The sequence below is a fragment of the Colletotrichum higginsianum genome, chromosome 6 (assembly GCF_001672515.1).
Source record: "Colletotrichum higginsianum IMI 349063 chromosome 6, whole genome shotgun sequence".
In the NCBI taxonomy this organism is placed as follows: Eukaryota; Fungi; Ascomycota; class Sordariomycetes; order Glomerellales; family Glomerellaceae; genus Colletotrichum; species Colletotrichum higginsianum.
The window spans coordinates 2,657,188-2,680,213 of NC_030959.1; the positions used below are offsets into that span (position 1 = coordinate 2,657,188).

General features: G+C 57.3%; 9 protein-coding genes across 9 annotated transcripts; 5 read left to right on the forward strand and 4 right to left on the reverse strand.

Moving 5' to 3' along the window:
- Positions 1–737: 737 nt before the first annotated feature.
- Positions 738–1,939, reverse strand: CH63R_09198 (uncharacterized protein; the record flags this gene model as incomplete). The annotated part of the gene is made up of 2 exons (XM_018304172.1): positions 738–1,739; positions 1,796–1,939. 2 exons carry the CDS (start codon positions 1,937–1,939, stop codon positions 738–740), a joined length of 1,146 nt encoding a protein of 381 aa, XP_018156195.1.
- A 568-nt stretch (positions 1,940–2,507) lies between these two features.
- On the forward strand, positions 2,508–4,228 carry CH63R_09199 (imidazoleglycerol phosphate synthase; the record flags this gene model as incomplete). The annotated part of the gene is made up of 2 exons (XM_018304173.1): positions 2,508–2,630; positions 2,699–4,228. The coding sequence occupies 2 exons, from the start codon at positions 2,508–2,510 to the stop codon at positions 4,226–4,228; spliced, it is 1,653 nt and encodes a 550-aa protein (XP_018156196.1).
- Positions 4,229–5,057: 829 nt separating this feature from the next.
- CH63R_09200 (Ornithine decarboxylase antizyme) lies at positions 5,058–6,274 on the reverse strand (the record flags this gene model as incomplete). Its single annotated transcript, XM_018304174.1, has 3 exons — positions 5,058–5,265; positions 5,336–5,933; positions 6,127–6,274. 3 exons carry the CDS (start codon positions 6,272–6,274, stop codon positions 5,058–5,060), a joined length of 954 nt encoding a protein of 317 aa, XP_018156197.1.
- A 3,913-nt stretch (positions 6,275–10,187) lies between these two features.
- On the forward strand, positions 10,188–11,225 carry CH63R_09201 (Yippee family protein; the record flags this gene model as incomplete). The annotated part of the gene is made up of 1 exon (XM_018304175.1): positions 10,188–11,225. One exon carries the CDS (start codon positions 10,188–10,190, stop codon positions 11,223–11,225), a length of 1,038 nt encoding a protein of 345 aa, XP_018156198.1.
- Positions 11,226–11,677: 452 nt separating this feature from the next.
- CH63R_09202 (Peptidase family M20/M25/M40) lies at positions 11,678–13,320 on the reverse strand (the record flags this gene model as incomplete). Its single annotated transcript, XM_018304176.1, has 2 exons — positions 11,678–11,858; positions 11,915–13,320. 2 exons carry the CDS (start codon positions 13,318–13,320, stop codon positions 11,678–11,680), a joined length of 1,587 nt encoding a protein of 528 aa, XP_018156199.1.
- Positions 13,321–14,634: 1,314 nt separating this feature from the next.
- On the forward strand, positions 14,635–16,661 carry CH63R_09203 (Retinoblastoma-binding protein; the record flags this gene model as incomplete). The annotated part of the gene is made up of 3 exons (XM_018304177.1): positions 14,635–14,806; positions 14,857–15,145; positions 15,197–16,661. 3 exons carry the CDS (start codon positions 14,635–14,637, stop codon positions 16,659–16,661), a joined length of 1,926 nt encoding a protein of 641 aa, XP_018156200.1.
- A 602-nt stretch (positions 16,662–17,263) lies between these two features.
- Positions 17,264–18,354, reverse strand: CH63R_09204 (ATPase GET3; the record flags this gene model as incomplete). Its single annotated transcript, XM_018304178.1, has 2 exons — positions 17,264–17,905; positions 17,977–18,354. The coding sequence occupies 2 exons, from the start codon at positions 18,352–18,354 to the stop codon at positions 17,264–17,266; spliced, it is 1,020 nt and encodes a 339-aa protein (XP_018156201.1).
- Positions 18,355–18,767: 413 nt separating this feature from the next.
- Positions 18,768–19,577, forward strand: CH63R_09205 (uncharacterized protein; the record flags this gene model as incomplete). Its single annotated transcript, XM_018304179.1, has 2 exons — positions 18,768–18,932; positions 19,005–19,577. 2 exons carry the CDS (start codon positions 18,768–18,770, stop codon positions 19,575–19,577), a joined length of 738 nt encoding a protein of 245 aa, XP_018156202.1.
- A 2,167-nt stretch (positions 19,578–21,744) lies between these two features.
- Positions 21,745–22,534, forward strand: CH63R_09206 (pH-response regulator; the record flags this gene model as incomplete). The annotated part of the gene is made up of 2 exons (XM_018304180.1): positions 21,745–21,941; positions 22,003–22,534. The coding sequence occupies 2 exons, from the start codon at positions 21,745–21,747 to the stop codon at positions 22,532–22,534; spliced, it is 729 nt and encodes a 242-aa protein (XP_018156203.1).
- Between the last annotated feature and the right edge of the window lie 492 nt (positions 22,535–23,026).

Sequence of the window (23,026 nt, forward strand, 5' to 3'; positions counted from 1 at the left end):
CCTTCATGCGGAAGGGTTCAGATCTGTGGGACCAACCAGATCCATGTAGGTTCCCACGAGGAGGAATCCACTCCGCTGTCCGGCGCCGCTGAGTCGCCGACTGGCGATCCCTGTGGCCATCACGAGCGGCATGGTTCCATGGTCCATTCGGACAATTCCAGAGATTGCGCATGTGAGCTGGCAGTGGACACTGGGCGGCGTGTGGGTGCCGTGCAAGTGACAGTGGCACGATGCAAGGCCTCAACAGTCTGCCGATAGCCGCCAACTATTATGTAACAAACGGAGGATAATCCTGTTATTTTTGAGGTTTTTATTTTCATTTTTATTGTTTCATTTTTGATCGTCTTTTACTCCCAGATAGCTCCCTCGTGACTACGGAGTATCGAGTCTGGATTAACGGTACTTTGTCGCATTTCAAACATTCTTTCCCGGCCCAATGGATTCTCCGATTCTTTCACCCTGACCACATCATGCACATAACTATATGCCAGCCCAGGACTGCCCGGCAACGAAGGGCTCTCGAGGCTCATAACGGCGTCAGCCAGTTTCACCATCCCATCCCACGCATTGCCCTGTTGGAAGACAAAAGGCGTGTTTTCTGAGCCCTATCCAGCCAAGGCGGTGCCGGATTCGAACCGCGGGATGAGTTGGCAATGCAAAGTTCGTGTAGCAGATCAGACGCGCATAATTGTGTGTACGATTAGAGAGCGTAATCTCCTTCAGACTGTTGTCTGTGCCTATTCAATTTCCCCGCCGTCCTCGTAGTCGTCATAGTCGTCCTCACTCGCCTCGTCATCGTTCGCGCCCGCCTGTCCAGCCTGCCCCTCCAGCTCCGCCCATGTCGCCGGCGTCGGCATGGACAAGCTTCCGTCCGGGGCACCCGCGGCCCCCTCGGCCGTTCTGTCTGGTTCTACCTTTTCGGATCCAACCTCGCCCGCCACCAACGACCCACCTCGCCCGCCGCGGACGCCGCCCCCACGGCCCCGACGCTTGCTCTGCCTGCCGTCCGGCAACGGTTTCCGCCTCTTCCGCCGGCTGTTCGTGCCCTCGTTGATCTGCTTCGGCGCCGCGTGCGCGTACACCGTCACCTCGTCCTTCTCGCCCCTCTTGACCTTGAGCGCCATGAGGTTCTCGAGGAACCTAGTCTGTCGCTTCCGCTCGCCCGTCTTATCCGCCGTGATGGGGATGTGGATGCCGTTCTGTCGCCTGATCTCCTTGAGCGGGTCGTCCTGGGCCGCCGCCTCGTGCCTCGGCTCCAGCCGCTTCTCCGTCGTGTTGATGCGCGACCAGCTGGCTGCGAGCATGTCCACGCCGCCCTGAAGATGTCGCAGCGCGGGGATCGGATTTTCGGCGTCGTGCTCCGTGAAGATGACCTCAGTGCCCAGGTTGCGCGACCATTGCCCCTCAAATACCTTGCCCTTGTACGCGAACATGGGCTTGTCCGAGTGTAGGTCCAAAATCTGTATGTCGGCCGCCGGGTCCGACTCGAAGTCGGCGTCGAAGGCGTCTCCGCTCGTTTCCATCTGACCCTGGTCCATCTCCTCGTCCTCTTCCGGTTCGGCCGCGGGCTCGTCGTCGTTCTCGTCGTCTGAGAGAATACGGTGATGCTTCGGCTCGTCGGGTTTCCTGTGCGGGCCGGCCCAGTGTTTGTAGTGATACCCCCCTCGCCCAGAGACCGGCGCATTGCGCTTTCGACGCAGGAGCTGGGGTATTGAGAGGTCGACTGTCAGGTAGTATGTCTGAGGACCGGTCAGTAATCGCATCCTCCTTCGGTGCGCTCGTGGTGTCAGCCTACCTCGGTCTCCGTGGTCGAGTACTCGTACTCCCACTCCGAGTCATCGCCGTCGTCGGCCTTGGCGGGTGCTATCGGCGGTCGGTCCACGGGCGCGGTCGCTGCCATGACCGGTGCGACCGAAGACGTTGACGCGTTGGTCGACATGTTATCGCGTCGATGCGTGGAAGAAGACTCCGGCCGGATGATGGGATTCATGCATTGGATTCGGTTCTACAGGAAATCCAAAGTTGAACCCGCCCAGAACCAAGTCGTAGAATACGTCAGGGGGCTTCAGGTGTGTTCGCCATGCCCGGTTCTCGAATGTGGATGTAGAGTAGAAATTTTGAAGAAAGCTCGAACGAATTAATTGAAGCGGATTTCCAGCTCCAGGGAGCTGTCGCCCCAATCGACTCTACGGCATTGGGCAGTGTCAATCGACAGGGGGCTCTAGTGCGGGGCACTGCATCCTCTTCAGTCTTTACAGTGTCAATGTCCCTCACAACCCCTCTGCCCCGCTATCGCAAGTAAATTTCCCCTGCGACGAACTCCAAGTGACGGACTAGCACCTTTAATTTCTTGACTCACATTGTTCCTACTTGACTCACAGATCCGACAATTCGACAATCCTTCCACTCAACGAGGGTCCTTTATAACGGCGCATTCCACTCGTTCCGAAGCTCTACTTCCGTTCCATTCTCTCTCTGTCACATATACCCAGCATCGACTGCCCACCATGCCAAAGGTCCACCTCTTGGACTACGTCGCGGGCAACGTTCGCAGCCTGGTGAACGCCATCGAGAAGGTCGGCTACGAGGTTGAGTGGATTAGAAAACCCGAAGATGTTCCTTTGGCAGAGGTACGTTAGATCGGCGACCCTACGTAGCCCCAAATAGTCTCAAGGACTGACCACGGGACCCTCAACAGAAATTGATCTTGCCGGGCGTCGGCCACTTCGGCCACTGCCTCTCCCAACTCTCCCAGGCCGGCTTCCTCCCCGCCATCTCCGCCCACGTCGCCTCGGGCAAGCCCTTCATGGGCATCTGCGTCGGCTTGCAGGCCATCTTCGAGGGCTCCGCCGAGGACCCCGACGTCGCCGGCCTCGGCATCGCAAAGGGCCGCCTCAACCGCTTCGACTCCTCCGACAAGTCCGTCCCCCACATCGGCTGGAACGGCGCCAACACCGCCGGCGCGAGCCTCTACGACCTCCGCCCGGACTCCAAGTACTACTATGTCCACACCTACAAGTACCCCTACACCCCGGGAGACCTCGAGGCCCAGGGCTGGACCGTCGCCACGGGCACCTACGGCGGTGAGACCTTTGTCGGCGCCCTTGCCCGCGGCAACGTCTTCGCCACCCAGTTCCACCCGGAGAAGTCGGGCGCCGCCGGCCTGCGCTGCCTCCGCGCCTTCCTCGATGGCTCCGGCGCAGCTGCCCTGGCCGCCAATCCCCCGGCCCCCGTCACCGACAAGGCGGCGGCCCCCTTCCGCGACGGCCTGACGCGCCGCGTCATCGCCTGCCTCGACGTGCGCGCAAATGACCAGGGCGACCTCGTCGTCACAAAGGGCGACCAGTACGACGTGCGCGACAAGGCCGAGGGCGGCGACGTGCGCAACCTTGGCAAGCCCGTCGAGATGGCGCGGCGCTACTACGAGCAGGGCGCCGACGAGGTCACTTTCCTCAATATCACCAGCTTCCGCGACTGCCCGCTCGCCGACGCGCCCATGCTCGAGGTTCTCCGCCGCACCTCCGAGACCGTCTTCGTGCCCCTGACCGTCGGCGGCGGCATCCGCGACACGGTCGACACGGACGGCACCAAGGTCTCGGCCCTCGAGATCGCCACCATGTACTTCAAGTCCGGCGCCGACAAGGTCTCAATCGGCTCCGACGCCGTCCTCGCCGCCGAGGAGTACCACGCCGCCGGCCGCCGCCTCTTCGGCAACACGGCCATCGAGCAGATCTCCAAGGCCTACGGCAACCAGGCCGTCGTCGTCTCCGTCGACCCGAAGCGCGTCTACGTGCCAAAGCCCGACGCGACGCGGCACAACATCATCCAGACTCGGACGCCCGGCCCCAAGGGCGAGGAGTACTGCTGGTACGCCTGCACCATCAAGGGCGGCCGCGAGACGCGCGACATGGACGTCGTCGAGCTCGCGCAGGCCGTCGAGGCCATGGGCACCGGCGAGATCCTGCTCAACTGCATCGACCGCGACGGCACCAACAGCGGCTTCGACCTCGAGCTTATCCGCCAGGTCAAGGCCGCCGTCGGCATCCCCGTCATCGCGTCCAGCGGCGCGGGGCGCCCGGCGCACTTTGAGGAGGTGTTCGCCGAGACGACGACCGACGCCGCGCTCGGCGCGGGCATGTTCCACCGCGGCGAGTACACGGTGAAGCAGGTCAAGGATTTCCTGCGCGAGAGGGGGCTCGAGGTAAGGCAGTTTGAGGAGAGCGTATAGCGAAAGAGGACCAAGGAGAAGAAAATATCCAGCCGATTCAAATCGACGATTTCATGTCACATCTTCTCGAAAGAGGGAAGACGAACATATCAACCACAGCATTTAAAGAGAAGGGGGGGGGGGGGCAAAACATTTAGAACGTTTTTAAGAGGTTTCAATTTGTTTGATTGCGGGTGTTAACGAACAGTCAACCCAGACTAAATGGAGTTCTGCTGTGACGCAACGCACACAACGCCTGCTTAGAGCGGGACGTGTTGTCAATATCCTCCATGCCATAGACGTCCGGTGTTAAGTGTCACGCACTAGATCCCCTCCAGATACCAAAAGTGAAGAAGAAAATAGAGCACCAGAAGGAAGACCAATAGCAAAATCCCATGAAGCGATCCAGAGACAGAAAAAAAAGACGTGAAAATCCTACCGGCAACGATGGACTCCGTGGCCAAGGTAGGGGGGAGGAGATGATGGTCCTCCAAACTTTTCTCGGCTCAAGTACAAATACAGGAGAGGGACCAAAGATACCATAAACCACGAAACCGAGTTCCTTACTCAATGCTTTTCGACGGTACCCTTTACCCTTTCCCCTGTTCCATGCTAGTTGTGTCCCAAGCCCGAGCTGTTCCCGTACGTAAGAGAAGACAAGAGCGAGGAAATAAAGAAACCCTCGGAAGACTCGCAATGGTAGAAAACCATCTGACAGACGGAAGCAGAGATCCGAACTGAAAAGCAGGACAAAATGACCAACAAGGGAATAACAAAACTCCCAAACTGCCTAGCTTATGAACCCCAAAAAATCCAAGACAAAACACGAACGGACGAGGCCCGGGTAATGCTAGATCTCCATGCTCATAAACAGCCACTGGTTGCTCGTCACGTCCACGTCGCGCGCCCAGTGGTCCAGCGTCGTCAGCTCGAAGCCGACCCACTGCAGGCTCTTCATCAGCGACTTGGCGTCCTCCTCCTCGATGCCCCGGTCGACGCAGATGACCAGGTGCTGACAATTGAGGGGTCCGTCGACCAATTCCATCAGCGCCATAAGCCTGCATGGGACATACGAGTCAGTCATGATGTTTGCCGGGAAAGAAAGGGGGAGGAGGGAATGCAACGTACGCTGGCTTCAGGTCACGTCCGATGACGTTCCTGTCAAACAAGGCGAAGAGGGACTTTTCGGTCCCGTCGTCCGCCACAAAGGCCCGGAAACTCGCGCCGCCGGCAAAGTCCCACACCTCCAACCAGGCCGTGGCCGGGGCCGGAGCGGACGAAGCCATGGGGTGTCCGTCAGCGGCCCCACGGCGACCCCCAAAGGAGTGCGGCTGGACGGCGAGGTCATCGTCCGGCGGCGGAGTCTGCAGCATTGTTGCGTTCGTGCTGCCGTTGTGATTGTTGTTGTTGTAAACACCCTGATGCAGGCCGGAGCCATGGGAGCCAGTGTCCGTCTCACCTCGGAACACAGCCCTCATAGACTCGCAAAAGAACCTTTCACATTCTTCCCTGATCGAGAGCGCCGCCCCCCCTCGACGGCTAATTCGCTTGCCGGGCACGGCGTCGCGACGCTTGCTGCTGCTGGCCTTGGGAAGCAGTGCAAGCTCGTTGGACGCCGTGATGGCCGCGAGGGGGGGACTTGACGGTGGAGATGGTAATCCTGAGGAGGGGACCTCAGGAATACCACTCGGCCCCTGTTGGAAGCAGTTGTCAGCGTCGGTTGCGTCTTTCTAGGTTTCGGGTTCGACAGCGAGGAAGATGCATGGGGGTGGGGAGAACGGGGAGGAGAGCCAAGAGGAATCCCAGGGGGAGGATCGGCGACTGTCTTGGGATTGAGGCTCAAGGTGGGCGTGGGGGAGTAAGGAGAGACATAACGGATCATGTGCCGTGGAATGGGAAAGCATGGGAATGCTACATACCTGCGGCGCCGGTAGTGCAGTAGTGGAGCCCGCGAAGAGTCGCGGCAGAATCAACGATGTAGCAGCTGGCGAGGACATTGGCCTGACGGACAATGGCCTCACCATAATTACTACTGCTGTAATTACTCTGCTGATTCATGGGCGCCATTGCGAAAAATGTCTCGGGTTTGCTGTAAACTTTGTGGGTGATTTGGTGTTTTGAGTCGGTTCTCGGGAATTCGGAACCGTTCGTCGATGGGGGGGTGGTTGATTGGACCTTTCGTTTTTTTTTCGAGTGGAAAAAGTGAGGCGAAATTTAGGTATCGACGATGGTATGTCGATTTGAGGCGGAGTGGATTCGTATGTGGATTGAGTTTTGGCGCGGTGTTGTTTAGCTGGACGAGGCTGTTGATGATGGTTCGAGTAGCGTGAGCGAGATGATTGTCGATGGTGTGTATTTGAACTTGTTATTTTTTGGGCGGTTGTAGCGGGTGAGGCGAGACGGAAATATATCAGCGGTGAAGCGATGGGAGGAAATGGAAAAAGCCAGAAAATGGTCGGAGCGCGGGCGGTCGGTGAATAAAAACCCAGTGGGACACCACGACCCAACACTACCTGCCGTACAGTGTGCTTTGGACGCTACGATACACTTAGTGGACGCCAAGGGGGCTTGCTCCAAGGGGGCAATGGACATGGATAGTGGACATGGGCAGTGGTGGATTGAGATGAGGGGAGGAAGGGGACCACTTGGCACTGGGAGCCAGTCACGCTCGCAGCCCAGCCATGGCTGGTCCCCACCCTGCCTTCTGCGTCGGACCCATGTTTCCCTGAACCCCTACAGCCGATACAGTCTACTGCTACAGTGCAATGCACTACAATTTCTATACTCTTGAATCACCACTCTGGTGAAACGGAATGTATGTAATGACAGAGTATCGCCAGTCCCAACAGTCGGGATCCCTTCACTTCTCACTTGTTTGCCATTGATCAACATCGTCAGGTGCGTCCTGGAGAAGGTTCTCGTTTGTCACTGTTCCCGCTTTGGGGGAAGTCATGCCCGCAGTACCGCCTCGGCGTCCGGCCTAGGCTTACGAAACCGGCTGGAGCCCATCAGCCATGTGCGCGCCTCCGTCCATGTTGCACCGTCGAGCACGTTATCTCTCGGGCTGCATTGCATTGCATTGGTCTGTTTGTCTGTCCGTCTTTGCCCTCGGGTGAACCCTGGATACCATACGATGAGTCTGGCCGGAGTCGGGTTATCTCACACTATTGCCTCTTCTATTGTCTTCGACAACTCCATGCATCGCCCATTCTGCCTCGATTGCCTCCGGTCCAGTGAGATAAGGGAACAAACCACTGCCAACAGAGTTCCGTCTCGATTCGACTGCAGCACCCGCTCCAGCAAAGCTCGGGTGGACGCTCCCAATCCGGGCCCGGCGGCGCGGCGCTTGGCACTTTGACATGCTGGCCCTGCGTGCGCCTGTCCAATCGAACGAGGCCGTGGCACATACTCTCGCTGCACGTGGACAGCTCCAGGCCAAGCCCCCTCCCCCCTCCCAGTGCGCCAGCACCAGCAGCACCGGTCCAGCGTTTGGATGGTCTTTGTCAAGCAGGATGGGAACGGAAATCAAGTCGCACAGTATCGCGAGCCAGTATCACAGTGCAGATACTCGCTCGCCTCTCGTCTAGCGGGTGATTCCACATGAATGAGTAACCTTTGCCTCTCGCATCCCGGATTGTCTGTTTTGAATGGGTAATCGGTTGATCGGGACGAGGAAAACGACAAAGTCCATCGATCACGGCATCAGCGACAGATAAACGCAAACCCGGCCGGAACCACCTCCTGGGGACGGCACTGGACACGGACAGGGAGAGGTTGGCCATTGGGTTGGCATTCCCATCCCTCCCCAATCTCCTCACATCATCATCCATCGTCCATCGCCGACGTCCACCGGTCCCCCGTCGTGTTGCGTACGACTTTCGTAACGGCATCCGGCCGGTGATGCAATAGCAACCCGATTACAGGTATGTGTAGGTAAGCGCATCCTCCGGGGATGCGTCCGGCATGGTCGGAGGCCACCTTCTCGGCCGCGTATCCGTGACAGGACATGCCAATCACCACTCACCAATATAAATGGCATGTTCGGACGCACTGGGTGGAGAGTGGAAGTGGAAGGCTTGCAGGGTTGCCGGTTGTGGTCCGCGTTTCCGTTCAGGTCACTTGACCGTTTGGACGCCTGGAGCCTCCCCCACAATTTCCCTGTGGCGAGTCATCTCGTCGTTGGTGGTCAACGAAGAACATCAGGTCAGCCAGTCGTCAGTGGTTCTCACCGAAAAGGGCTACGAGAAAAAGAAAAAGAAAAAGAAAACAGATAGAAAACAAAAGGCACGCTAATTGAGCCACGTCGCAAGTGAACAGTCAGAAGAGGATAGCAGCAAATTGCTGCAGTGAGCCCAGCAACAAACATCCGGGCCAGGCGCCGGCCAAGCTCGGTCAGCAGTCACGAATGCGATGGGCCATGTGACCAACCCCCTTCTCCTCTCACTCCCCCTCCCTCCCTCACCGAATCCGAGAGAAAGTTGGAATCCTTCTATTCCAGACGACAGACTCCAGTTTCAATTCAGGAGAAACCCAAGACACAGCCTCAACTCCCCCGCGTCCAACATCAACGGACCTCACAAATCTGAAACAAAACGTCGCTCATTCTAGAAGCTCCAGTTTGAGCTGACTTTCGTTCTTCCCCCGCTTTCCCCCTCTCTCCTGCCGTCTCCAAAACCGAACGCTGTAACCCCCTCTCTATTTCCTCTATCACAATACAAGAAAGAAAGACAGAGGGTGAACACCCGCTCCAGTACCCCGACACCCTCCCACCTCCACCGTCCAGAGTTTGGAGGTCACATCTGAGGGTGGTCGAATGAGGTGATTAATTGATCATCCACGGCTGTGAGCCCTGTGACACACATACATCCATACAACCAACACACCACTGCCGACGCCAACCAACCGCTTCCCACGCTTCGCTCTTCCCCACCTCTCCCGCTTCCTTATCGGCCTACGTTTGCTTGTGTTAATAACGACACCGAGACGTGGGTGGGGTGGAGGGGTTCGCAAGCTACTTCGACTGAGTCCTGACCAGCAGACGCCGGGACATGGACGACGGTCATACCGTAAGTCATGTCATCTGAGACCGTTCTACTGTGTTGTAGAGGCCCTGGATACTACTAGACACCTTCCAGTCCCCTCTCCATGTGGAATCTGCCGCAAAGAGACCAGGAAACAAAACGAAATCCATCCCCCCCCCCCGCCAGGGTCTGATACCCGTATGTCCGACGCTCCGCACAGGGCCGGAGCTTTTGATATCTCTCACACATGTTCGTCCGTCACCGCAAAACAGGCAGGCCGGGGTTGTTGCGCAACACAACCCGCGGGATGGTGAATGTCACCAGGGAAAACGAGTGACATCCGCCTTACACCAATGACTCTTAGTACTCTGCATCCATTGGCCTGCTCTCCGAGCCGCCCGGCCCTCTCCCCCAAAAGATAGTCAGAACCCCCTCCATCCCGCCGTGTCCGCCGTCTCGTGCCGTACCTCTTCCTTCTCTAGATAGTACATACCTATTACACGTTACACGCGGCACCCGTGCATGACCACTGCCCCCCTCCAACCCCCCCTCCCGGTCGCGCAGAACCTGGAACCCAAACCTCTGCAGAAGGAGAAAACAAATAGCCCCAGCCTTGTCGTCCCAAGAAAAAAGAAAGGGAACAGAAAAAAAGCCATGCCTTCCTCGTCTTGAATCTGTGCCACTTACAATCGTCCCCTCGCTCGTCCCCCTCGAACACACCTGCGGTGTCGAGGAATCATGGTTGGTCCCTCCACGATCACCGCCCTCTCATCACCACCACCACTACCACTACCAAGTACCACAACTCCTCAGACGCCGTAGTGCGTACACAGTAGAATAGCCAGCCCTCCTTCCAACAAAGAAACCCCCCCCCCCCCCCCCCCAAAGCAAAGAAACGCTTTCGGGTCGGGGAACCGGAGGCAGAACGCCCTCGCCCTCCTCCCCCACCAAACATCGTGATGGCGCCCAACATCATCGTCTCGCGACCCACATTCCCGACCTACATCCTCCCGAGCTTCAACATCCCCTTCCGCCGCTCAACCGCGACCTCGCTACCCCCGTCCGCCCCCGCCTCGGACTCCGCCCCGACCCCGGCCGCGAGCCAGGTTCCCTCCTTGAGCTCCTCGCCGACCTCGTCCACGACTGATGAGACCGCGACTCCACCAAACAGCCCCCCGCCGCCATCGTACCACGATGCCATAACAACGACCGCAACCGACATCCGTCTTGCAACAACGAAATCCGCAACAGTCGGCGGCGACGGCGGTCTCTACCTTGCACGCACCCAGCCAGACACCCTCCGCTGCTCGACCTGCTCCTGCGACGTCGCCTTCTCTTCCCAGATCGTCAGCAAGGGCTTCACAGGCCGCTACGGCCGCGCCTACCTCGTCGCGCCCACGCCACCCCCGCCGGCCCCGATCTCGGGCGGCGCCCCCACCCCGAAGGCGGGCGGCAACACCGGCGCCGCCGGCCCCGGGTCCCTCGCCAACGTCCGCATCGGCCGCTGCGAGAACCGCCAGCTCGTCACGGGCTGGCACGTCGTCGCCGACATCACCTGCGTCCTCTGCAGCGCCAAACTCGGCTGGAAGTACGTCGACGCCAAGGAGCTCAGCCAGAAGTACAAGGTCGGCAAGTTCATCCTCGAGGTCGAGCGCGTCGTGCCCTTCCGCAGCTGGGAGGACGTCCCCTCGCCGGGCGGCCGCGGTTGTGTTCCGGGGGACGATGGGAAGGAGGAGGGGGAGTCCGAGGGGGAGATCGACGGGGTGAGAGATGACGAGGACGACGAGGGCGCCGAAGACGGTGAAAGACGAGAGGGCGGTGATGCCGACGCCGCGAGTGGTGCTGCCAAGAGCGGCGAGTCGGGGAGCGAGGATATCGAGATTGTGTTTGATTCTGAGGACGAGGATGAGCTCGAGGACTTATTCGCCGGGACCTGGGACCCAGAGGTTGTGGCCAAGAGACGAGGCCGCCGGGAAACGGCGACGCGGAAGAAGTAGTAGTAATATCCCCCCTTCACAACCTTCACGAAATATCCCCAGCCACAGTCGGCCTCATTTACAACAGGCGGTTTTTTATTCGGTTTTCGTTTTTTTCGAAGCTTGCTGGTTAGCAAAGGTGGCACGCGATCGATACCACGACCACCAAACCTTCACAGTAATGAATTTTTTCACGACCAATACCCCCCGTCACATCTAGAAACAATCAAACGGAACATGGCTGATATGACTTTGTTGGGTATTTTTTGATTATGTGACCTATGGCTTGATCTTCGCAGTGAACACTCGAAGCAAATCTGCAACAGCTTCCACTAGCCGACTACGTACTGCACGCCATGCTTACGCCTCGTGCGACTCATCATTGGCTAATCAAAAGCACACCTGACTGTGTGCGCATGGCCTAGCCGCGTGGATGGTTGTAGTGTGAGAACTTGCTAAACTAAGGTGGCCATTTATTCAATGGGCTCCTCAGCAACGTAGTGCAGGTAGGCGCCGAGGAGCTTGATGCCCTCGATGTAGTTGCGCTTGTCCAGCTTCTCGTTGATAGAGTGGGCGCCGTCAGTGGAGCTACCCATGGGCAGGAGGAGAACATTCTTGCCAGTGGCCTGCTCAAAAGTCAGGGTGACGGGAATGCTAGATGGACTGTTAGCAAGCAAGCACCAAGAACCGCATGGGAAATGGTTTCATACCTTCCACCCTCGCGAGTGAAGTCAGGCTCCACGCCCCAGACCCGCTCGGTGGCCTTGGCGGCGGCGGAGAAGTTCCAGTGCTTGGGCGACGCAACCCACCACTTGCCAGTGTGCTGAGCCCAGACCTTCAGGGTGTTTTTGCTCTTGAGCTTCGCGAATTGCTCATTGACGTACTTGTAGACGACCTCATTGGTGGCGTCGATCTCCATGTTCGGCACGGTGCGGATGGAGAACTTGCCAGTCACCTTGGCGGGAATGACAGTCTTCGCGCCGGGGGCGGAGAAGGCACCCTCGATACCGTGGAGGGAGAGAGACGGGTAGCGCCATCTGGCCATGAGTGTGGGCTTCTTGTCCTCAAAGATGGTGGTCTTGCTGCCAAGGGACTCGTGGAGATTGTCCATGGTGAAGGCAATGCCCTCGTACAGGTTCTCTTCCTCCTTGGTCACAGGAGCAACCTGGTCGTTGATGCCAGGAATCTGAATCTTGCCGTTCGTGTCGACCAGGGAGCCAAGGACACGAACCAAGTCGGTCATTGGCTCCTGGGCAGTACCGCCGAAGACACCGCTGTGCAGGTCAGCGCCGGGACCAGAGATCTCGACGGAGTAGTAGTTGCAGCCACGGAGACCGTAGGTCAGGCAGGGCTTCTCGGTTCCGAGCCAGTAGTTGTCAGAAATGCAGACGGCGTCGGCGTCGGCAAAGTACTTCTTGGCCTCGGCGTTGATAAGGTCGTCAAGACCCTCAGAGCCGTACTCCTCCATGCCCTCAAAGCACATGAGGAGGTTGACGGGGAAATCGATACCGGCCTTCTGGTGAGCCTCGATGGCGTTCAACCAGCCAAGCACAGGACCCTTGTCGTCGGTGGCACCACGACCGAACATCCTGCCCTTGTCATCGACGGACAGCTCAAAAGGCTCCGTCGCCCAGCCGTCGCTCTTCTCGGCGGGCTGAACATCGTAGTGGCCGTAGACCAGGATGGTACGCTTGTTCTTGTCGCTTCCGTATCTTCCAAGAACGACGGGGGGCAGCTGCAGGCCGGGCTTGTCGGGCTGCTCGCCGAGAGGTCGAAGCTCGACAGAGGCGCCGAGGGCCTTCAGCTCGGCAGCGAGCCATTCGCCCATCTTGACGACATCGGGGCGGCGCTCGACTTCGGCAGAAATGGAGGGGATCGCAACAGCCTTGCGGAGGCGCTCGATGAAGTGGTCGGCGTCGGCATCGACCTGCTTGAAGTAGCCGTCAAGTTGGGGAGCCATCTTGCGAGCTTGGTGTGCTTGTACTGCTGGAGAGAGGTAGTGACGGCGGGAATGGGATATCGACTGCCAACACGGGAGGGGTTTTGGGGATGTAAGAGCAAACTTTCCAGTCGTCTGAGGGCGGGCAAGACCTCTGAACAATGAGGTGCGGGGCATGACGCCGGACTGGACCTTCTACATCGGGCGTAACAGAGCTGACCAGAAATCTGCTGCACCGGGAAGGGAACACCAGAGTACCTTCCTTACCAACACATGCACCTACCCACAGCTGCTACTCGGGATGGCGGGGTTCTCGCTCTATCTCAATGCGCGCTTCGGCAAGCAACGGCGTATCAGCAAGAAGGGGACTTGCTCATTGCTAATGGCGTGGAGACGCTAAGACAAGACCAAAGAACTTTTGCGTGCCACTACAGCACGTGACTCGAACTCTCATCTAGGCGATTCCTTCCTGTGGAGGAGTCGGCGTTGCACTGGTCCATCCATCGATGGCAGGTGCCGGCTGTCTCCATATATTTCGACGGGACGCGGAAAAACTCTTGCTTAGAAATTCCGCTGCCTCACGTGCCACCCGGGCGCCCAGATAGGTGGTGCAGGATAAGAGAGGAGAAGAGGTGGCCGGCGTGCCCAGAATCGTGCTACAGAATCAGGTGGCAGGACTCGGGTGGGTTCCAGGCACACCTTTCTCCGTCCCTGCCTCCAGCAATCAAAGCCGGCTATATCTCTTCGCTCTCCCCCTTCGCCTTACTCCTCTTTTCCCTGCCATGAACATCACCACCACCGCATCTCGCTCTCTTTCTGACTCCCGACCGCGCAACCGCGCCGCCTTTCTGCGAACCGACCGCTCATTGTAAAGCTGATCGCCTTTTTTGCTGCCGCTCAGCAATCGATTAATCAGCTCCCCAATTGCCGCCGACTAGCGACGCAAGTGCCCGCTCAGCAGCGACCATTTATTTCCCTTCCCCCTCTTGCCTCCTAACGGATACAAGAGGCCCTCCCAGCGACTGCGTTCGCCTCGATCGGAATACTGACCTGGAAACTTCTTCTTTGGCTAACTGAGGCTTCTCGACTGATGGTACACGTGGTGTCGAGGTGATTTGGATGTAAGGAGGGATTCACACAAAGGGCTGCCTATTTACCAACCGGTGTCAGCCTCTTTGGCCTTGTACTCTTTCTCTACACTCCGCAACCCTTATTTCCTTGTTCTTCCAAGTAAATCAGAATTGATTTTCCATTACTCTTGAGAGGTGCTGAGCGCAAGAGATCACGCACGCAAAAAGCAAGAAAAAAAATAACTAGCATCAAGTCACTCTCAACTCACCCTAAGGTAGCGTTGCGTCTGCTTCGTCGCTCGCGAATCCCATCATCGCCATCGCCATCGCCACTATCAGAAACTTGACCACTCGTCGCATTACTTTCATCGACATCTTTCCCGGTCTACACTTGTGACCATTCTACGAAACACGATACACAATGGCGTCCTCCGTCTTCTTCAAGTTCAAGTCGCAGAAGGAGCCGACACGGGTTGAGTTCGACGGCACCGGTATTTCCGTCTTCGAATTAAAGCGCGATATCATCTTGAAGAGTGGTCTGGGCGATGGCACTGATTTCGACCTCGCCATTTACTCCGAGGATGGCAGTGAAGGTATGTTGTATCGTGTCTACATACCAAGTGCCATTCTAATGATATTCTAGAATACGATGATGATACCACTATTATCCCCCGATCGACGACGGTCGTCGCTCGTCGTCTCCCAGCCGCCAAACCCGGCGCAGGCCGCGGTGCTCGATACGTCTCTGGGAAGATGCCCGTCGCTGCAAAGAACTCGTCTCGCAAGGAGCAAACCACAAAGACAGCTACAGCCAAGGCGACATCCAACGCCATCAGCCAGATGAACAGTGCCATGACGGAAGAGGAGAAGATGGCTGCTATGTTCCAGGCGCAGACCGAATCGTGGTCGGCTCAGCAGGAGGAGATGTCACAGTAAGTCGCCCTATGCTGGCATCGACCAACACTTACTAACCTCGCGTGAAGTCACACCCCGGTGTTCAAACCAGGTTCCAAGAAACCAGCCAACGTGCCTGATCATGACCCGCCCAACGGTTACATTTGTTACCGCTGCGGGGAGAAGGGACATTGGATCCAGCTGTGCCCAACAAATGATGATCCGGAATTTGACAACCGTCCGCGCGTGAAGCGCACGACTGGCATTCCGAGATCGTTCTTGCGGACGGTCGACAAGTCGGTCGCCCTTGCCCAGAGTGGCGATGATGAGACCAAGAGACCTTCAGGCATTATGGTCAATGCTGAGGGAGAGTTTGTGATCGCCGAGCCTGACAAGGCATCGTGGGAACAGTTCCAGGCCAAGGCCAAGTCCTCAGCCTCCGCTGCCAAGGCAATCGCTATGGGAGACAAGGAGCTGCAGGAGAAGGGGCTCGAGTGCCCCATCGACAAGAAGATGTTCATAGAACCAATGAAGACCCCGTGCTGCCAGAAGACGTATTGCAATGATTGCATAACCAATGCTCTCATCGAATCGGACTTCATCTGCCCCAACTGCTCTACGGAAGGTGTCCTGATCGACGATCTGAAGGTTGATGAGGAGGCTGCCGACAAGATCAAGGCGTTCCTCAAAGAGAAGACGGAAGCAAAGAGCCCGGCCGCAGCCTCGCCGGCAGCAGCAACCTCGTCCCCGAAGGGCAAGACGGAGGAGGGCAAGACAGAATCGGCGACCGGAACCGCAAAGTCGCCGACGCCTCAAAAATCGCCCTCAGTCGTTGCCGCCGCTCCCACATCTACTACAACAAACGATGGTACACCGAAGTCGGCATCGGCCACACCGGCGAACGCACCGACCGGCCCTGCCGAACGTGCCTCGTCCGTCGAATCCAACTCAAAGAAGCGCCCAGCCGATGAGCTGATGGAGAACCCGAAGATCCCCAAGGCCCCGAAGGCCATGCAGAAGCAACAAGAACAGCAGGCTATGATGAATGGCATGAACGGTATGAATGGTATGCCCATGAACCCGATGATGGGCTTCGGTGGCATGCCCATGATGAACGGATTCATGGGGATGTCCGGCATGCCTAACATGCCCAACATGCCGAACATGGGTAACATGAACATGGGAATGCCGATGATGGGTATGATGAACCCCATGATGGGCATGCCGGGCTTCAACCCCATGAACGGTGGCGGTTTCCCTGACATGGGCAACAACATGTACGGCAACAACAACTTCAACCCCAACATGAACGGTGGCATGAATGGTGGCATGAATGGTGGCATGAATGGTGGTATGCATGGGGGCATGAACGGGGGAATGAATGGTATGAACGGCGGCATGAACGGCGGCGGCATGGGTGGCTACAACCAACAACGTCACAACTTCACGCAGCCGAGCAATGATGAAGACGCGTACTTCCGGAGACCCGTCAACCCTCATCGCCATCAGAACCGTCAGAAACGCGTTCGACCCAGCGATTACCGGGAACTGTGAGCTTCCATCACTTGTATGGTGGTTCTTCAACACCAGACTTCCTCGATCGTTCCATGGCTCCTCACGACTTCTTCGCGTGTAACACTATACAGTACACATTGCATTACGGTTTCATCATTATCATCATTCAGGAAAAAACACGGCATAAGACAAATATTCACAGCCCAAGAGAGGCATTTGGACAAGACTCTTCAACAGTCTTGAGGCGTTCAGGATGGGGTACGGACGACGGGGCGGAATGTTGTTGCTTGGAATGGAGCGGAATGCACTTTACTGTGGACTTGTCACCAGGGACAATTAAAGAGAAAGGGGTGGGCATTCGGGATAGTGAGACACCAGATGTGTGCAATTCCCACACATTCTTAACTTGGACGTGGACCGCTTTTCTGTATCTTATCACGCACCAAGACGGTCAAATTAAGTCCCCCTACACGTATCACCGGGTATCAATCGTTTTTTTTGTGAATGTATTCTATGTTTCTCCCCACTCGTGACTCTTGACGCCGCTGCTACCCATTCCGTCATAAACAAAGTTTCATAGTCAAATCCGCTTTCTCTTCTTGTTTTGATAGGAAAAGAATCTCCACGCCGGAACATGCCACTCATGCGTCCATCTCGGGAGGGGCGTACGGGGTCGTGAGCATCTCGCTGAACTTCTCGAGCTTCTCCTTGCCGCGGACCTCCTCGACCAGCAAGGGCATCTTGACGACGTTGAACTCGTCGTACAGCTCCTCGATCTGCTCGAGGTACTTCTTCTGCATCCTGCGGCGGGCGGTGCACTGGTCGCAGTTGCTGCCCTTCTTGGGGAAGAGCAGCTGGTTGACGACGATGCTGTGGGTGTCGATGCCGTAGTTGGCGAGTTCCTGGATCATGCGCTCCGTCTCGTAGAGCGAGAGGAACTCGGGGATGCAGACGCAGACGAAGGTGGTCAGGTTCTCGTCCTTGAACTGGGTGTTGACCTCGGAGATGGTCTCGCGCAGCGTCTCGAGCTTCTCCATCATCTCGTTGAGGTTCTGGCCGTTGGGCAGCTGGCCGCCGGAGCCGAGGAAGCCGTTGAGGAGGGGCCCGTACTGCGAGCTCAGCTGGGAGACCTTGGCGAGGGCCTTTTCGAGGACGCTGGGGAAGGAGAGGAAGCGGAGGGTGTGGCCGGTCGGGGCGGTGTCGAAGATGATTGTTTCGTAGGACATAGACTTGACCTGCTTGAGAACCTCGGCGAAGGACATAGCTTCGTCAATACCGGGGATCTTTTTCGGGGGTGGTTGCGTCAGCTCTTGTTTCCTTCAAAGTTAGGAAAGGGGTAGGGGGGGAGGCGTACGGCAAAGGCGAGGTCCTGCATCATGCCGCCGAGACCGCCGCTCATGGCATCCACCTCGTCGGCCTGACCGGCGAGCAGGTCCTGCATGCTGCCGTTGGGGTCGATCTCCATGGCGCTGAGGTTGGTGAAGCCGTCGATGAGGCGGGCCTCCTTGCCGAACTTCTGGTTGAAGGCATCGGACAAGTTGTGTGCCGGGTCGGTGGAGATGAGGAGGACCGACCTGCGGGCCTTGGCGAGCTGGATGGCGAGGGAGCACGAGGTCGTGGTCTTGCCAACACCGCCCTTGCCGCCGACGAAGATCCAGCGCAGTGACTTCTGGTCGAGGATGGACTGGAGGGTGGGCTCCATCACGTCGTCGGCGTCGATAATGGCAGCCATGGTTTTCTCGGTGGACGAATTCGACGAGGGATTTGCTTCTAGAGTAGTGTTGTAGACTGGGCTCGGTCTTGCGCGTTGCTGGTTCCGACGTTGGGAGGTCGTATGTGGTAGGACTTGAACTTGTGGTAGGGGGGAGGTTCTGCGAGTCGAATAGATGACGGACTTGAGGCGTAGCGCTGCGTACCTTTTCCAAGCTGTTCTAGAAGTTCAGTCGCGGAGAGTCGCCTCCCCGCCATTTGGCGGGGCACCCCGGTGCGGTTAAAGTGCTAATAATCATATTATTGGTTATCCGCACGGTCCTGAGCTCCACCAGAGCTTGACGACTTTGCGGAGCTTCAATTGAACTGCGCTTCTGCATCCCATTCCCCTATGCCTCCTCACATGCCATTGTAACCGCATCTGTCGTCTTCATCATGTCGGCCAACGGTCAGGCTGTTCTCCAGAGTCTCCACAACAAGGTGGCTGCGCGGACGATACAAGTCACGGTCGTACCGAGACCGACCAAGTTCGCCGAGCGACGCGCTGTCCTGCATTCGCTGCAGAAGTTCGCCAACGTCGAAGTATTCAAGAAGCTAGATGTACGTCGCATATGAAGACGACTTGCCATGATATCTTCTTCACTGATTTCGCTGACATTTTCCCACACGCAGAACCATCCCTCGTCCTTCATCTCGGTCCTCAGCGACAAGTCGAAAGTCAAGGAACTCGCTAAGATCAGCCCGCTGCAATACCAGCTCGCGACGCCCCGGACTAACGGGTCCGTCAAGACATTCTTGACAAGCACGGCCTCTTCCGGCCCCTTTTTCAACCCCAAAAGACCAGACAACGACGCGGAGGGCGCCGCGCAGTCGGAGGACACGAAAGAGTTCACCATATATATATTCCCGGCCCCGACCTATATCCACTCCGCCGCTATCAAGGCGTCCCCCCTGTATGGCCCGTGGCCTAGGTCTCGTCGTGAGACGGTAATGTCGGCGACCCTGAGGGAGTCGCTGCCGAAAGACGTCACCGCCGACGGGCTGGCGGACTGGGAGACGGGCGGTCAGATCAAGGCCTCCGCCAAGGGCCAGCTGTGGGAGGACATCCTCCTCGGCACCAAGTCGGTGGACGTCAAGAAGCGCGCGATTATCGACCGTATCCAACGGAGAGAGGATGTCGAAAAGGCACCTGCCATTATGGAAGGCTTGTTGCATCTCCAACAAGGGGCCGACAAGTCAAAATGAGGACGAGCACATTCAGCCATAACAGGAGATATTGGGTTCTCTCGTCACGGGGCACGCGACCCAAATTCCGGCTATCATCGCTGGCAGCCCTGTCGTATCACGTAGTCTGACAGGGCTGGTGATCGGTGAGGCTCCGGATTTCTTGTGGTATAACGCTCCACTCATTTCACAACTGCCATCCGTACTCCAACGTTGAACCCCCCATATCGGATGCTTCTAGCTTCACCTAAACTCAAGCTTTGAAACATCACAATGGAGCATACCGAATGCTTACACGACGCCCGCAGTCTGGACGGGTTACCTGTTGGCCAGCTCCGCCATGCGGATCAGTGTTAAGGCTAGGGTCTTGGGCTCCGCGCTATGGGCCACCGTAGCCGCAACGCTGAGAACCACAGCCCAAATTCAATACCGAATGCTGGCAAGCAATCCGGCGATTTGAGGAGCTATCTAGCGGCAATGTGGGCCGTCAATGGATGCAGGCGTGATTCTTGGCCGTACGAACCTCAGCGTCCAGTCTAGTTCTTTACCTACGAGTAACACCGCCTGAAGCGTTCTCCACAGCGAACGCAGGCTATTCCAGGGAAACCAGTTTGGGTAGAAGGCCCGGTTAGAGATGGAGAAAGACGGAGAAATACGCGTCGATCTGCACAGGAAACCTATCACGCAGCGCGCGCCCGTATGCTGGTGGCGACATCCGAGGCGCGCCGATGCTCCTAATTGGGCAGGATCTTAGCCTCGGCGTACATCAACTTCAGCACCGCGGAGACGCTGCCGTCGGGTGGAGTCCAAAGTCTTAGCCGGACAGTGTTAAGAGCTCCGCGACAGGCTCCACAAGCGCGAGGATGCGATACTACGACTGGTGCTCACCAGCAACGACGACGCGGCTTCGCCGTTGTACAGGTGGATGCGCACGGCATAATGCGATGGAACGGCTCGTAGTTTCGCCGCCAGCCGATGGGAAATGCCAGCTTAGGAACCAGAGCAGCCGCCGGTAGCCAAGATGAGCTTTAAGAGTCTCTCCTTGGGCTAAGCGTTCCAGAAGAGAGTCAACCATTGAAGCAGAAAATTTGGGCTAGACTCTTGTCGAAATCGGATGACAGGATGTCCACGCAAGTCCTCTAATTGGTCATATCATCGGACGGAACTCTTAACGTTTCGGCAGCATGGCCTTAAAATCATGCGGGCATGAACGGTGCATTGACACGGAGACCCTTAGCCGTCAGAGACCATTAGGGGACGGCCAATAGATCATAGGACAGTCGACTTGGATGCATTGTATTCCAAGAACCAGAAACAGACCAAAAAGAGCCTGCCCAAGATGACGAAAATGTCTTTCGGGGTCCTTGCCAGCGGAATCGAACTGCGAACCGATCGATCTCCTGTTGACAGGCTGCATCGCATCCTCAGCCAAAAGAAACAACTCGAAATCGGCAGCACGGCAGTCAGCAGGACGGCGACTGACGTTGAAAGTAGGGAGCGCCCTTGTCAGGGCCCATCCAACGCGTGGCGTCATATCAGAGCCACAAAAACAAGGAAGACATGCAACCTGCAATACCCTGGATCGGCACCGAAGCCAGCGACGGGCCAATCAGCTTGGCGATGGCGCCAATACGTCACGGCTCTCTCCCCCGATGCCACGTCCCCCGTCACCCAAAGGCGGCCATCATCGACTAGCAGTCATGGTCAATTAAACAAATTTAGCAGAGCCTAGACGAGCCGACCAACCGTGGCACTGGGGCATGTTTGCGCAAGCAAGGGTCCATTCCACCCATATCCCCCCCTCAAAAAGCCACAAAAGTACACGACTGTGCCTGACTGGGCCACGCTGATGACGTCGCAGTCGTTGGGCTGCCTCGGGACCCTTGACTTACACGGCAATCTTGGCCCTGGGACTGCGGATGGCCTGCGTCCAGCGTCGTATTGTCACAGGTGATACAGCACATCATGCAAATTCCTGTTTCTTGGCCTAGCTCAGGGTTTGTGGGACGGCGGTGCTTATATGCGGATGGCTTCTCCCTCCCTTTGACGAACATGGTCATCACTTCAGTATCGCATCGCCACTTGCCTCGTGCAACCTAGCTCTACAGTACACGGATCATACATACACCACATCACACACACCCGCACACATACACACACCCAACATTTCGGCAGCAAACCCATCAACATGGCTGTGACCGGCTTCATTCACCACTTTGGTACCTTTTTGCTCCTCGCGGCAACGGTGCTCCTCGTTGTCACCAGCATTTCCGCCCCGGTGGTGCACAACATCTCCCTCTTGACCGTGAAGCTGGGCGACTCTTCGGCCGGCGATGAGATCGCGTTTGGTACCTTTGGATGGTGTGTCCGTGGCGGTTCTGCAGAGTGAGTCCTCTCATCCAACGACAAAAAAAAAATGTCAGCTTGCTAACACCCAACCTCCTAGTGGCTCCGACCAATGCAGCCGCTCTAGAATCGGCTACTCGCCTGCCGACATCGTTGCCGAGGCCGATGCCGCGCAGTACTCTGGATGGTCCTCCGACGCCGCCGAGGGCCTGACCCGCGTCATGATCCTCCACCCCATCGGCGCCGGCGTCTCCTTCATCGCCTTCATCCTCTCCATCGGCGCCGGCATGTTCGGCTCGCTGCTGGCCGCCCTCGTCTCCGGCACCGCCTTCCTCATCACCGTCGTTGCTCTCATCTGCGACTGGGTCATGCTCGCCTACATCCGCCGTAACGTCAACCGCGACGATAACGGCGACAATGGCAGCTACGCCCACTACGACGTCGCCCTCTGGACCCTCTTGGCCGCTGCCATCTGCCTGCTGCTCGGCACTGTCATCGTCTTCTTCACCTGCTGCAGCGGCCGCATGCACAAGCGCCGCCAGCAGCGGTCCAAGGTCGACCACTACTCACCCCCCGCCACGCACACTCCTTACCGCCGTCGTCACTTCTGGCAGCGCCGCACCCGCTACTGAGTTTGCCAGCGGACGGGTTCGCGCAGGCATGTAATGGCCGCCTGGCCTCGTAATCTTGGGAGATTTTGATGCGTTGACGAGAATGACGCCTTTGTATTCAGTGCGGGCGTAACGCGGGATGGGATTTGGGAGTTGGTAGCGATGGATACGGATGAAATTGTGTACAATACACACGCACACATATGATACCACACATGATACCAAACCCGCAACGACAGGGTATGCGTTTCCCTTGTATACTATATAATTATATCTAATAACTATTCCAAACGATCTAATGCTGCAATTTGAATACGCTGTCATTATGCAGGTCATTGCAGTGGACACTCAAGTGCCAACCATCAGAGTCAGCTGCCCACCTGCTCAGAAGATAACAACCAACCTCTTGATAATGTACACTCTTTTTAATCGCTGATTTGGTATATTTCCAAGGGGCCGCCTGGATAAAGAAGTAGCCAGCGCGAACCCGCGCGCTGGCACTGACTTGTGACT